Source organism: Neltuma alba, unplaced genomic scaffold, assembly GCF_004799145.2.
Source record: "Neltuma alba isolate B1F8T4 unplaced genomic scaffold, ASM479914v2 tig00010816_pilon, whole genome shotgun sequence".
Classification (NCBI taxonomy): domain Eukaryota; kingdom Viridiplantae; phylum Streptophyta; class Magnoliopsida; order Fabales; family Fabaceae; genus Neltuma; species Neltuma alba.
The window spans coordinates 313,587-329,777 of NW_021635624.1; the positions used below are offsets into that span (position 1 = coordinate 313,587).

General features: G+C 32.8%; 1 protein-coding gene across 1 annotated transcript; it reads left to right on the forward strand.

The window, feature by feature from the left end:
* Positions 1 to 9,365: 9,365 nt before the first annotated feature.
* LOC114759314 (uncharacterized) lies at positions 9,366 to 14,810 on the forward strand. Its single transcript, XM_028948482.1, has 3 exons — positions 9,366 to 10,915; positions 11,515 to 13,870; positions 14,378 to 14,810. The coding sequence occupies exons 1-2, from the start codon at positions 9,412 to 9,414 to the stop codon at positions 13,860 to 13,862; spliced, it is 3,852 nt and encodes a 1,283-aa protein (XP_028804315.1). The 5' UTR covers positions 9,366 to 9,411; the 3' UTR covers positions 13,863 to 13,870; positions 14,378 to 14,810.
* The last annotated feature ends 1,381 nt before the right edge of the window (positions 14,811 to 16,191 follow it).

The window sequence follows — 16,191 nt, forward strand, 5'->3', positions numbered from 1 at the left end:
TACTTGTTTGCTTTCAGTTTTTATTTGTATAAATTTCCGAAGGAGTTGGATAAAAAGAATATTGAGGCGTTTATTATTAAGAGAATCTCATATATTTTATTCTAGCATAAAATACTCTGACCATTTAAGTATGATGTGTTAAGTTCGAATCTGTGTGAACACAGAAAATGCCTTTAAGAGGTTACTCTTAATTGGATTTGACAATACTCGAGTCTGATTCAATTAGATAAGCATATAAACAGAATCCTACACACACACACACTGGAAAGTATTGAATAAACAGGGATGATGAAAATTCTCACGCTTCCATTTGGGTGTTTTTCAATCAGCCGTTCATTGTGGCTTTTTATTGACTCTCTTTTAATTATTTGACTTTTGCTTCATTTGTTTTGCCCCTCACTTTTGCTTCTCAGAACACTGGAACCTAACATGCGTATATGTGTATATTGATATATATCTTTGTGGAACATGCCACGTTTTGGCAAACTTGCATTGAAATTTATGGGTTTGTTTAGAATAGTTTATAATTAATTTATAAACTATTTTTTAATAATGATTTACGGAATACAAAACAAATATATGAAAAGAGTTTTATCTCAATTTCTATAAAACGTGTTTATAGGTGATTTTTACCTCTATCCCAAACAGGCACCATGTAGTGTCGCAAACGCTGATCTAGCAAAATACCACATATTCCTCTGTTGTGATTTTTCTACTCACCTTTCAGGCCATAGTTTGATCGGAGGCAACATGTATTGCAGGACAATAGTATTTCTATGCCTATGCATAAGAAATAAATTATATATAAATCTTAATTTTATTCCTTTTAAAAGTGATCATTTGGTTTGTAGAATAAGATTAAATTGAAAAAAAAGGAAATTGAATGAAAAAAATGATAATTTAGATGTAAAATATCATGTGTCCCCAATAAAAAAAAATATTGATAAGTCATGATTAACAAATATACTCCTCTAATAGTAAATATAAGCACTGGTTGGGGAGTTAATTTTAGTCCAAGGGATGTTTGGTTAATTTTAATCTAAGAGGATGTTTGGGTGAAAACAAAACTATGATTTTAAAAATAATTTTACTTTATACGAAACAAGTATTTGAGAGAAATTTTATCTTGATTTGTATGAAAACACTTTTGAAAAATGCTTTTTGATTTAACCAAACACTTCCTAAATGTATTATGTTAATTCATTTTATCTCTCATAATTATAATTTTTCTTCAAATTAATATTTATTTAACTTATAAGGTATATAACATATAATCTAATGTTACACAAAGAACAGCTAGTAAGCAAGCTAAATTTGATTCTACATATAAGACCATGGTCTACTTTGTCTTTTAGATTTATAATTATTTCCTAAAATGTCTCTATTAATTGTATATTTAAGGGGGTTCTCACTGGAAGAAGGATGTCTCTACTAACTTCTCTCTCCATTTAATTTCTCTATCATTGGATTAACTTCCAATGGTTGAGATTTAAAATTGAGTTCAAATATTATTATAATATTAAATATAATAAAAATTATCATATTAAACTACTTATATCAAATTTTTAACACTTAACAATATAAATTTATTTTTATATTTGTTAATTATTTAATACTTAATATTTTAATAATATCCTTATAAAATAAATCTTAACCATTGAAATTTGATCTAATGATAAAAATATTAAGCAAAGAGGAAGTGGAGAGAGGTGTTAGTGGAGACATTCCTTTCCCGTTTTGATCAATGACTAATTCTAATATATATGATTAAATATGATAGTTTATAAAAGTAAATACACATTTGTTATCAATAACCATCTCAACTAATTTTCTTACTATCCACAAGTAATTTATTTAGTTTATTTAATCTATCCAAATCAATGAAAAGAATCTTGTATTAAGCATTGGACAAGAGTAACAGATATTCCACACATTAGTTATTGTGTCATGGAAACATCATTATATTACTATAAAAAGCGGAAATTTTTTGAGGGGGATTCTTCCAAAAAAAAAGTCTAAACATATGAAATTCCAATTTAGACCGATAATAGTTGAAAATAACAGGGAAGGAAGTGAGACATGAATTAGCATTTTGAAAATGTTGTGAAATTACCCATGTGTCCTTCTATGACCAAAAAAAGTTACGAAATTTTTCGCTTCCAATTCAATACTTGTCATTGCCTATTTAACGATTGTTGTTTTTAGTTCACAACTTGTTAATTAATTAACTAACTAAACTAATGGAAAACAAAAAGTTGTAAAACCTGTAATTTTCAGTTCAATATTTATCTTTGTGAATTCAACACTTTACTTTTTCACTTCACAATTTGTTAATTAACTAACTAAAATAATAAAGAATAAACAAAGTTTGGAAAATTGTCATTTTAGGTTCAATAATTATCATTAACAATTCAACACTTGTTATTTCCAGTTTTATTAATGTCATTTATGTCACAGTAGAGCAAATGAGTAATTTCATAATATTTTCAAAGTATCAATTTAGGATTCACTTCCTTCCTGGTTATTTTCAAGTATTATCTGTCTGAATTGAAAGTTTTTATATCCCAACTTCTTTTCGAGAAACTTTCTCTTTTTTTTTTATATATATATGACCAGAAGGAAACATTCATGTTAAATTTTCAAATTTTACTAATTACACTTGTATATTTTGAAGCACAGAATCAATTCCGGTTGATTCATTATAGATTGTTTGTTTTCCTAAACCAAATAATGCAACTTGTTCATTAACAATTCCTTAAACAGGTGGCAGAGACTTACCAGCCTGCACATTCAACTTTACAAGTATGGGGCACATTATTATGCCGTTAATGTGTCCAAGGAAAAAAAAAAAAGTATGTGAAGAATTACCCTTTCATGTGATTTTTTGTACCTTTTTCTTTAAAAATATTTTAATAAGTAAAAAATTAATTATATGTCAGTTAAATTTACATTGGCATGGGTTTAATTTTTTTCCTAAAGAAAAAGTCGTTGGTATCTATTATGGGATAAGTGACTTTTTCTGGTTGTTACAGTTTTATGTTTTGCCTTCATCAGTAAGTCATCCTGGCAATAATACCGGAATGGAATCACACATGCCGCCCAAAAATCATTATTCTACGCACAATAATTTGGTAACAATGCTTTGTTTCAGTGCACACATCTATGATCTGTCTATGCATAATATAAAAATTTATTAAAAAATTGTACTAAAATAAAATCATACTATTGAAGCTACGAAAATTGAAAATTCTTTAGGTTTCATATAAAACACAAGTCCCATATCGGAATAAGGTTTAGTGTTTATTATAGCGATGAGGATCGTGTGCTTATTAAATAAAATGAGATCTACACCGGCAAAATCTAATTACAATGAATCAGATTTGAAGTTTCTTTCTTTTTATATTTTTTTCAGATCAACATTCATTTAAAAAAAAAAAAAAGAATTGGTAGTTAGATTTTATTATTTTAAATTTTCTATCTACTAAAATAAACAATTTTAAATCATAAAAATCAGATTAAATTGTATTCTTTGCATGATATTCCCTTCCCTCCTACATGTAGAAGTTAAATACTCTTCCGGTTCTTAATATAAGACTTATTTAACTAATTTGATTATATTAAGAGAGTTAAGTAATTATAAGAAATATGACATGTCTTAACCTCTTTCTCTTCTATTTGATTACGATTAAGAGAGCATCTATAGGGGTAATTTAAGAAAAATTAATAAATATGAGAAATATATCTTATATTTAGGACCAAAATCATGATATTCCTTTCCTTCCTGAATGTAGAAGTTAAATACTCTTTTGGTTCTTAATATAAGATCTATTTAACTAATTTAATTAGATTCAAGAAGTTAGGTAAGTTAGATAATTATAAAAAATATGACATGTTTTTCCGAAAACATCATAATTATCTTCTTTAATCCCTTTCTCTTCTACTTGATTATACTTGAGAAAGTATCTATATGGGTAATTTAGAAGAAACTGATAAATATGATAAATAGATCTTATATTTAAGATCAAAATTAACTTAATAATTAGGTCTTATATTAAGGACCGAAGAAGTAATTAATTGAAAGAGATTCATAAAATCAGTTAAGTCATTTATTCATAAAAAAATGTATGTTAGTTTTTCTCATATATTCTTGGATCCTTTGGTTATCGAAACTATTCTTTTTATTGAAAACTCTTATTCAATATTGATATTTGGGTAAAAATTTGAAATTCAGGGGATAAAATAAATTGTGATTTACATTGAGGGCCAAAACAAACTCCTTAATTATATCTTATATTTAGGACTAAAACAAATAATTTCAACTTCAAAGTAAGCTCCAGGACAACTCTAACTCTAAGTGCCTGTGTATTTATTTAATCAAAGTAGTCAAGCTATTAGATGATAGTAAATAACATTAGGATGGTTGATTAACGAGGATGAGATTTAAGTAGTCATTTGAACGGATAAAACTTAGTTCGAATTTTTTTTTTTTGCCAACTTAGTTTGAATACTACATCTGATTTTAATATATGACCTAGTTAACTAATTTAGAAAGATTAAAAAAATTATTTAAATTAATTATTTGTAATAAATAGGTATTCTCTTTTCTAGGACTACCGTTTGACAGAACTTTTAACGTGTGCCAACTATAAGGACTATTTTGAAAAAAATGGATAAATATAAAAGACAAAATGGATTGAGATCTTATACTTAGAATTTAATTAAAAGTTAAACAAACTCTTATATTAAGGACCGGAAGTAACATTATTTTTATTTTAAATGAAAGAAAAGTAAACTTAATATCAACTTTTGCTAAATTCGATTTATCTTGTGGCCAAGAAGATGCAAGATTCATCTAGGGTCAGATATCTAGTACCTCGACTTGGCCCAATAAATAATTCTAGTTTGTTGGGCCTTTCAAACAAAGAAATACAAGGCCTTAAAGGCCCAATATTCAAGAGCCCAATTAAGAGGGACAAATATACAAAATGCAGATTCAGGGTGACTGTAAGCGAGACGCAGTCACGATAAGGATCAATCTTTTCCAAAGAAGTAATAATATTTTTCTTAGAAAATTACATTTGAAAGTTCATTAATAATTTTATATTATATATTGATTTATCTCTATAAATGTTAAAAATTATGGTAATAATTATTTTAAAAATAAAAGTTACTAGTATTATAGAGACTCAAATAACTTTATTTTTTAGAAAAAAATATTATGATTTTCAAAAAATTTTAACATGATTTATAATAAAAAATTATAAAACATATTGTAAATTTTGTACATTACGGTTCATGGTAATAAAAATATATTAGAAGAATGATTAAAATATTTAAAAATTTTGTAAATTTCGCATTATTGTCTCATTCGTGTATATAATAACAATGTAAAAAGTATGTAATTGCTCATATGTCCTTTACCTTTGCCGATAATCTTTCTAAATTCTTCATAGAATTTAAATAAAAATAGTCGTTCAACAATTCTCTTTTAAATTGGCCAAAAGTATATAATAACAATGTAAAAAGCACGTAATTGCTCATATGTCCTTTAGGTTTACCGATAATTTTTCTATATTTTCCATAAAATTTAAATAAAAATAGTGGTTCAACAATTTTCTTTTAAATTGGCTAAAAATATTTTCTTTTGTATATTTGTTTTACTTTAATTAAAATAATTTTTAAAACACTCTGCGATCTGCTAACTCTCAATCATATTAATTTAAAAAGTTTTAAGTATAACTCTGCATAAAGGTAAACAATATCTTTGGAATAGAGTTGCTCTAAATTGGGGTAATAATGCTGGAATCTGCGCAAATAGTAGCATCGTATATCATGTATTTATATTAAAAAAGAATTAAAAGCATAATGAATTTGAAATTATGATTCAAACATATAAACAAAACATGTTTCTTCGAAAAGGGATAAAAAGTACGTAAATAAATTTTTTTTTAAAAAAAAACTGGTTCACGCAAAAATATTTAAAATGACATACTTTATAAACACTTGTCTAAAATGCTTGAGAATTGAGATGTTTGTAACAAGGAATGAGATATATATTAAAAATATAAGGAAATTGCCCCACTCACCCCATAGCTTCCCCTCAATCTCTCCTGTCTCCACTTACCCCTCCCCTCTTCCAATCCTAATAACTCAAACCTCTCTCTCCAAAATAACAAAATCATTCTCACTTTTGCACATTCCACAAACCAAATGAGGCAATAGAGAGATCGCCATTTCATTGGTTTAACCATAGATAGCTTCACCACTTGAGCAACTTTCACTCACCAGTTCTAATAAGTGTATCATTTTAAGAACCAGATTAGACTGGACTACCAGATCGATTCAATTATTATTTATCTTAATAAATGGTCTGATGTTTATATTTTGAGTGGTTTTAGTAGTTCGATTGTTTTAACTTTTAACTTAGCTGTTATTTCAAAAAATAATAATAATAACATAAAGTTGAACTAAAAACTTGACCCGAATTTTTAGAATTGGGTTTATTTTTTTCTTCCAAATAAATGTTCTTGTTTTATGAGTTTAACGACTGCTTTTGATACTTTAGATTTTCCTTTCTCTTTTTTTTTTTGGTTATGATACTTTAGATTTTATCATTACCATGTGAGCTTATTAACTGGCCGTGAAATTTTTTTTTGAAGACTATATAAGTTTGTATTTTTTAATGTTATTTAAGATTTTAAGATTTTATTTCTTATACATATATTATTGTGTATATAATATTATTTTTTAATTTAATAATTTCATTATTAGTTCAATCAATGATATATCAATATATCTAGTCTAATTCTCACACACACCCCATTGTACTCACGGAGAGTTGGATACAAAAACCTCATATTTAATAAAAAATTAAGAAAGTGTCAAGTGTTAATTGAGTGAAAAATGGTGGTTCCAAGTTTTATTCAAAAAAACATTGCTGGCATGTTTAGAATCACAATTTGAAATGTCAGAGAAGGTTGTGTTTAAACGTATAGTTGTCAAAATCTAATATATATTTTTTTTAATCAAAGATGAAAATTTCTAATATGATTCTACACATGGTACTCCTCCGGTTTTAAATATAAGATTCATTTTGTAGTGTAAAATTACATTACAAAATAGGTCTTATATTTAGGACCAGAGGGAGTAATAATTATTTAATGGATTGTATTTTTAAGCTGCACTTTCTTCCCCCAACCTCCCGGGGGGTGTCCATTGGGCGGCACAAAACGAGGTTATCACAAGGGGCATAATACAAATCTCAACAAATTTGTAACAGCTTCAGAATTTTGCGTAAAGTCAGCCACTGAGCCAGTGATGCCAAACCACAATCCCTATGATTATGAAGCCTTCAGCTCATTGGCCTATTCATGCAAAGCATTCTGTTTTTTTTTTTCCTTGGGCCTGAAAATCAAAACAGGTTAAATAAGGAAATGGAGAGGATAGAATTTGATTTTTCATATAACTAGTCTTTCAAAAAGGCTTCCTACCTGCTAATGGGGATGAGTCTAGTGAAAGAAGCTAGTTTTTCACAACGTGATTGTGAACTAAATTTTGAATTTTTATTAAAAGAGATCCATATTTAGTACCTGATAGTACTTTAAATAGGACTGTCTCCAATAGAAACATACTTATACTTATATATATTTATATATTTATATGTATAAACTTCCTACCAATTTAAGGAGGAGCATTGGTCACAATGCGCATCTCTGTGATCGGTGTCATGATGATGTTGAACCTATTCTTCATATTTCAGAGCTATATGATCTATTCACTAACAATTCTTTTCAGTTTCTCTTAATTGGGTCGCAATGAACCGTAAAAGGAGTCTTGGAAATGGCATGGAAAATGATTGGGATATTACATAGGGAGTGGCAATATGGAAACTTTGGCAGTGGAGGAATGAGTTCATCTTTAAAACTGACTTCCATAAATTACATGACTCTGCTCTGGTAAGGGCACTTGGATTGCTGGATTTTCTTATTATCTCGGCAACTGTACTGCTTGTGAAACTGTGTTGTATTCAGAGGCCTCCATTTAGCTCTCAAAGTGGATTTCAGGAGCTTGTTGTGGCTTCTGTAACCAAACACTAATCCATATTTTCATGGCTTTGAACACTTCAAATGTAAGAGAAACAACATTAGTAGCTGATGACATGGCTCTCATTTACTACGCACATTTGTGTTAATTTTGCCATTTGAATGTACATAAAATCAAAATCAATAGGATTACAAATCATGCATAGATGCAATGAAATGGTCGTTAACATAACTTTTTTTTTTTTAACGTTGATAATGAAAAAAAACCTTACTTTTCAAAAACCTATTTTTTATTTTGTATTTTTAATTTTGTAGCAACTTACATACTATCTTCAATCCTTAATATAAGATCTCATTTGACTTTTAGTTTGATCCTAATTATAAGACTCAAATTCACTTTATCTCTCATATTTATGTATCTTTTCTTCAGGTAGTCATTTTAATAATAGTAGTTTTAGTCAATACACTTGATTAGCAAGGATACTTTAGGAAAGATAACATCTATTTATTACAAATAACTAACTTAACTTTTTTCTTTAATCTTCTCAAATTAATCAACTAGCTCTTATAATTAGGGCAGGAGGTAGTATCATTTAGTCAGTATGTAAATCAGCTTTAAACACAGATCATGGCTGTAGGGGCTATATAATTATGAAATGTAAGGGTCCAATAAGAAAAATTGAAAAACCTCATTAATTTTTCTGATATAAAAACGCACATTAGTTATAAGGAAAAAGGAGTGTTTTTTGGGGTCAGGTGTCTAGTTAATTTTTCTTGGGACAAAATAGTGTCTAGTTAAGTTCAATGGCCGTAAAATTTACAAACTTTACCATGTTTTTCCTTTATTTAATTTCTTTATCTTTATATAAAAATAACCAAACCGTCCCAGCACTGACACGTATCACAAAAGAGGCGAAAAGGACAAAAGCGCATTATATTCGGATGTGAGAATTACGTTTTATTTCCCTTTTTTTTTTTTTCATTTTGTTGTTTTTCGCGTCCCCGCAGCCCCACCGTATGCTTCTGCACGCGCGCGCACATACTCGCTTCGTAGTCTTCTCTCTTTCTCTCTCCAAACTTCAAACAATTTCTCAGCTTTCACTACCTGAAGATCTAACCGGGTACTCTACTCATCTTTTCTTTTGCCCTTTGATTCGTCTTTTTTCTTTGTTACATGTTTAACTTTGACTCCTACGTTTTCTTCTCCCTCGTTCTCTTTGAATATGGTTTAGGGCACGGAAAACTCACACGCAGTTTTCTGATTTAGGTTTTTGCTACGTTCTTCCGAAAATTGGCTAAAAGAGGGGTTCTCCTTTTTCTCCTTTTTTTTTCCCCAAAGAGTTCTGCACTTTACTCAGATACGCTTTTTATGGAAAAATCGAAGGAGGAGGTCTCTGTATGTAGAATTTCAGAATCCACTGCGACCCTTAATGAGAACGGAGCTCGTGAAACCCTAGAGGAGTCTGTGCACTGTGCTAGTCAGGGTCAGGTTGAGGGGTTGGGTGGTGAAGATGCTGGAGGGGGCAGCGAGAAGGACATAATGGTGGAGGTATTGGGTTCTGATGTGTACATAGATGGTGTTTGCACTCGTGCAAATGAAGCAGAGTTGCGTGATGAAGTGGCTTGTGGCGGATCAGTCGACGGCGGTAATGATATGAAATCTTTGGGTGGAGACTCTGGGGTGGGTAATGAGGCTGAGGCCGGCTTTGAGGCTTCCCATTTGCAATCCTTAGAAGCTAAGAGTGAGAATCCAGCCCAGCATGATGTTGCAGCGCTGGGCAAGGAGGATGTTTCAAGTGGAACATTGAAGGATGGCAACGTAGAGAGAGGTGAAGATGTGCCAAATATGCAGGGAGCTCCAGTTTTGAAAAATGGAGCTCAGAAAGAAGAAATGGGAACTGGAGTTAGCGGCTCTTTGGCAGTTGTCAATTCCACACTTGAAGAAACAGAATTGCCCATGGCGGAGGATGTCAGACTTGAGCACAATGATGCCCAGGAAGCTGCAGTTCCGGATGATAAGTTGACAAATCCTTTATGTGATAATGCTTTAGGAGGTTCGACAGCTGTTAGTTCATTAAATGGAGAAAATGTGCATAGTGAATCAGTTGAAAGGGATAGTCAGCAGCAGAAGAACTTGGTAGATCAAGGAGCAAGGGAGGGGAGAAATGATGTGACCTTGAAATCATGTGATCGACAGAAGAAAATTGCTAATGAGGAGGGTGATAAAACATTAAAGGAAGAGGCTTGTATCTATGACAAAGATGAAAATACGAAGATTAATGCTACTGATGAAAAGTTACAGTCAGCTGAAGAGCAGTCAATGGATATTGATAAAGTTGGTGAAAACTCAAGCAGTCTGCCAAAAGTGGTTTCTGGTGTTGAAGTAGATGCGGACAAGGATTGTTTGAATTCCGACAAGTGTATTAGGAATGAAAAATGCAAGGAAAAGAAAATGATTTCTGATGCTTCTTATGTCAGTTCCGATACTGGGCAGGGGATGGAGATTGACAAAGACTCCCATTCAGAGAGCCTTGCTTTACATGGCAGAGGACAAAATTCTGAAAATTACAAGACAGAGGTTTCAAGCATGCATAGAGATGCTCAGGTTTGTAATGTTGGAGAAATTTCTTTGATTAAGAGAGATGGAGTTACAGGGTGTGTTTTATCTGAGCGACCTCAAAGTTCTGAACATAGCATAGAAATTGATATCGATAGTAATCCTGATCTGGTCGATTCTGGTTCAAGGGAACAGGGGAGATTAGATGGAAATGTTTCTGATGTCAAACATGTTATTTTGCATAAAGGGGAGGAGGAGGAAGCTGAAGACCACTCAGCAAGGGTGAACAGAGGGAGTGGTAATGCTAATATTCAAGGTAAAATTACTAGCGACCCCGATCACATTTTTGGCGTAGGTTGCAGTTCCTTCAACCGATAGCATGGGGTTGGGCTGAAACAATTTCAGCCTAATCTAACCCCCTCCAAAAAAAAAAAAAAAAGAGTCTTCCTTAATAAATTAGACAGTGTGACTTTTTAAATCTGTTCCCTTCTACCTGCAATTATACAAATAATATTTTCTAACTATATATATGCTTGTGTTAAGGCATTAAGCTGTGATTGAAGATGGAACTTTTATTTCAAGGATGGAAGATTTAGTTCTTTTAAAATTGTTAACTATTTTATTCATGTTATAATTATTTTTTTTATAGAATATTAAGTTTTAATTTTGAATGCTTTATTTTTGTTGACTTGAATATTTGCAATTTGTAGAATTTTGTTTGCCACATGTGTGACCTGCACGTCAATGAGTGATTTGTGTCGAAAACTCCCTCCATTCTTAAACAACCCCCTACATGAGCATCCCTGGCTGTAACTGCGAATATTTCATCTTAATTAGTGGTTGAGACTGAAATTTCAGCTGTAAATAAACATATTCTTGAGTGAAGATAATGAAGTTGTAATTCTGTTAATGCAGGCACATCGGTATCTTTTGGTGTGGTTGGCAATTTAGAGGCTATTACAAACTCCAGGAGTGTAGAAAATAATCAAACTGCTGATGGGGGGACTTTTTCGTCAATGGGTACTGCGGAGGAGAAATCCAATGATGAAGCACCATTGTCTGCAGATGATCAGAAGTTGATGTCCTTGAAGCATGTCAACCAGAATATGACAAGTAATGATCAGGTTGAATCAAATGTTAGGCAGACCATTGAAGTACAACTAGGTGATACTTGTGAGAAATCAGATTCACATGCAAGTCAGGAAATGGAAGTTAAAGAAGATAACAGTGAGGACCATCACAATTCAATGGATGAGAAAGCCTTAAAGCACATGGCTACGAAGGCTGGAAGTTCAGGAGGATTTTGTCAGGCTAACTATATATTGCCACCTGAAAAGGAAGGTGACTTTTCTGTCTCAGATATGGTTTGGGGTAAGGTGAGAAGCCATCCATGGTGGCCTGGACAGATATTTGATCCATCAGATGCATCAGAGAAGGCTATGAAGCATTATAAAAAGGACTGCTTTTTGGTGGCATATTTTGGGGACAGAACATTTGCTTGGAATGAAGCATCTCAGCTGAAGCCCTTTAGGGCACATTTCTCCAATATTGAAAAGCAGAGCAATTCAGAATCATTCCATAATGCTGTAGATTGTGCTATAGATGAAGTCTCAAGACGAGTAGAATTTGGGCTGGCATGTTCCTGCGTACCAAAAGATATTTATGACCAGGTCAAATTCCAGACTGTTGAAAATGCTGGGATTCAAGAAGAAACAAGTTTAAAACATGCATCGGATGAATCTTTGAATGCAGACTCCTTTTCTCCCAATAAACTACTAGACTATTTGGAAAGTTTATCTCAGTGCCCAACTGGTGGCTTTGATCGATTGGAGCTTGGGATTGCCAAGGCTCAGTTGCTTGCATTCTATCGTTTAAAGGGTTATTCTTGCTTGCCTGAATTTCAATATTGTGGAGGTCTGGACTGTGATATAGACAGCTCAATGCAAGATGTTGAGAATAATGCTAGCGAGGGTAATGAAACTCCTCTAAGCAAGGATGCTGATCAAGCTTCTGCTGGTCATAGAGTTTCAAAAATCCACAACAGCTCTTACCACAAACGTAAACATAATTTGAAGGATGGTATGTATCCTAAAAAGAAAGAAAAAAGCTTGTCAGAACTAATTGGTGGGACTTTAGATTCTCCAGATGATTATTGGTTGGATGAGAAAGCCATTGACAGTCTAGTTTCCCCTACTGCTTCCAAGAAAAGGAGGACTGTCGATCCATATGCTGATGACCCTGGGATGCAAGATGGGAGGAAAACAATTTCCGTTGCAAAAGTTTCCAGTTCCTCAAAACCATCATTTAAAATTGGGGAATGTATTCGTAGGGTTGCTAGTCAACTTACAGGGTCTCCCGCAGTGAGGAGTTCTGGTGAAAGGCCCCAGAAGCCAGATGAAGACACTGATGTACTTTCTGGGGATGCATCTGAAGATGTTTCTGCTCAAAATCTTGAGGAGGCTAAGAAGCCAATTGACCCAGCAGACTATTCATCACTTAATGATTTGCTATCTTTACTTCAGTGGGCAGCGCAAGATCCAGTAGAACATTGTAAGTTCTCGAGTGTTATTGTGAGTTTCTTCTCTGATTTCAGGAACTCAATAGTTGTAGGAAATTATTCTGAAAGAGAGATCACCCCTCCGAATAAAGTTGGTCCTAAAAGGAAGAAACAGGCCATTGCTGGATTACCTGAAACATTTGAATTTGAGGATATGAGTGATACTTATTGGACAGATAGAGTCATTCAAAATGGTTCTGAAGAGCAGCCATCAAAAAGAAGCAGGAAAAAAGAAAATCAATCTGTGCTTCCTGATCCAGAGAAACCTGTCCAAGTGAGTCGTAGGTCCTACTCCAGGAAACGGTATTCTGACAACAGTAATGTCAGCAATGTGGAGGCTTCTGAAAAACCTTCTGGTTATATAGATGATAAATCCCCTGCTGAACTTGTTATGAACTTTGCGGAGTTGGATTCTGTTCCCTCAGAGACAAACCTTAATAAGATGTTTAGGCGTTTTGGACCTCTTAAGGAATCTGAAACAGAAGTTGACACAGTGGGCAGCCGTGCCAGAGTGGTTTTTAAAAAGTGTGCCGATGCAGAGGTTGCTTTCAACAGTGCTAAAAAGTTCAACATATTTGGAGCAATACTTGTAAACTACCAGCTTAACTATACCCCTAGTGCACTTTTTAAGGCTTCAACTGTCGCCACAACGCATGACCAAGAGATGCATCTTGATCTCTCCAATTTCGAAGTTAATATGGTCTGAATTCTTTGGTAAGTGCCTTTGAACTGCCGTATTCTTTGCAACATCTGTAATGATTAATTTCAGTGCTTGCACTAATGTCCGTGGTTGATAATATAGTAACTGTTCTCTGTTCACTCACTTGGATTTGTAGCATCATGAATTGAAACTATACCACCTAGTGGCTAAGGCTTGTTGAATAAATTGAAACTATTATCCAGGCCAGGATGGTTATTTAGAATTTTGGATAGGTATAACCTGTTTTTCAATTGGATATTGACTTAAAAATGTCAAGTAATATGGTTTTCAGTATGAAGAAATAGAATTTTGCATTCCTTAAATTGCCTGTCTTGTCTGGATGTTAACTGCTCTTACCAAGGTGTGATTATTTTTTTCCCTGGTGAAAACTGAAAATTGTTTTTGCCTTTTTGGAGTTCATATTTTTGCTGCTGTGTACACTATGTATCTTATACTTGGTCTTGCATTTCTAATTGCAATCTTAAGTTAAAAATTAATCGCATTTGCCATTCTCATACTAGGGATGAAGTCGTATATAAGCTGAAAAGGATTTGGCAGAGAATGCATTTAACTGAGGGAACTTCTGTGTGAGACTGTTAATTCCATCTGGTTGTCCACGATAGGCTGCTGGAGGTAACCGGAGTGTTAATACATCTGGTCATCCATTATCATGTTCAGAATATTACTTTTGTTGGTAGCTAGCCAGGATGCACCATTTTGTCGTTCCTTAGTTTTCTCTTTTGCCCAGTTTTCTGTAAGCATTTTCAATAGCCGCCATTTCTAACTTGGGATTCGATATGAAACTCTGTAGTCCTAGTCTGATTACTTGTCATGTATGATTTTCTATGTTAAATATATAGTAGTCTTCGGTAGGTATGCTTCTATGTTGTAAGAATAGAAGTTAATGTTGCGCATACAAGTCTCCAAAAGCCTGGGTGATCTGATTTGTCTAACTATTCCTTCCTTTTTTGATGTCTTTGTAATTCAGTGTTTTGAGGTTTTATATAAAAGGCCTAAATACACTGAGACCTCAGTTTCATGAGTTATAATATGGTCACTCTGGTTTATGAGATGGCCGTGTTGCTGCTATGCAATTTCGATGACCTAATATTGCACCTGTGCAAGTCACATTTTGTCCAAAATTTGACTGTGAACATTCTGATGTGAACAACGCGAGGGATAAAACTGGATCATTTTAAGAGAGACGCGTCGTCTGTTCGTGGCTTTTCATTCTCCTGACAAACTCTTCACAGGCTCTGTTTGGAACCGTAGCAGCCAGTTGTCGGGTCCCGGAAAAATAAGAGCAGCTCATTGGTGTAGTGAAATATCAGCCCAAAATGATCCAAATAAATGAGATAGCCTTTGACATGTTCATATTAGCATTTTTTATTTGTACCTCCAGGTTCATATCAGAACACATCAGGGGTACTTTTCCGATGTTAATGCTATCGTTTTGTTTAGCTCTACATATATACATATATATATTTATATATATATAAACAGATCGGTTTTTTTTTTTTTTGAAAAAATAAATCCAGACTATGACTAACAGGGTGAATCCAGGCAAAAGGGAATTCCCAAAACTGGAGTGTTTTAGCTTTTCCAATAATTTATTCAATTGACTATGGAAGCATGTAACAATTATTTTTTGGGTGAACATTGTATACTTGGGCACTAACCTGTAGAGTAGGGCCGGACATTTGTTTTTTTTTTTTTTTTAGGGGGGGTTCATGGGGCTGACTTGCAAGCTTTCTTTTAGGAAACCCCCCCCCCCCAAAAAAAAAGCGGGGGCCCTTTTTTCATTTTTCATTTTTTCTTCCTTTAATTTTAGTTCTAAATTTTGATGAATTTGAGGATCTAATTTTGTCTGATAACATGAAATCTCAGAGAAGGATATGATAGAAGGTAAGATTTTTTTTCCGCCGAGAGGTATTTTTTTCATGTTCATTTTTTATTTAATTACATATAAAAAGTCAATTGAAATATTTTGAGGGCTAATTAGTCTAAATGTGACCAATAGCTGGGTTTTGCAAGCAAATCCCATCACACAAGGGAAACAAGATATTTGGGCCCAAGCTTGGTCCATTGGGGTCAAGCTGACCTATTTCCCAGCTCTGCTGGGGAGGGATTTAAGGAGCCGGTGAACCTAATTTTTGTCTCGTTGGACCTATATCCCTGGTAAAACTTCAGTGTCACTTTCTACATAAAAATAAAAAAAAAACAATTTCACCATATTGAGAGAAAATTTACTATGTAAAGCTAAATAATTAATTTGTAAATATTAAAAAATTAGTTGAGTATTTATTTATAAGAAATATATTTGAACTTTCTAAAT

Coding starts and splice junctions, on each gene's coding strand:
- LOC114759314 (XM_028948482.1), top strand. CDS start 9,412: ATGGAAAAATCGAAGGAGGAGGTCTCTGTATGTAGAATTTCAGAATCC. Junction 10,916..11,514: donor TGGTAATGCTAATATTCAAG/GTAAAATTACTA, acceptor CTGTTAATGCAG/GCACATCGGTATCTTTTGGT.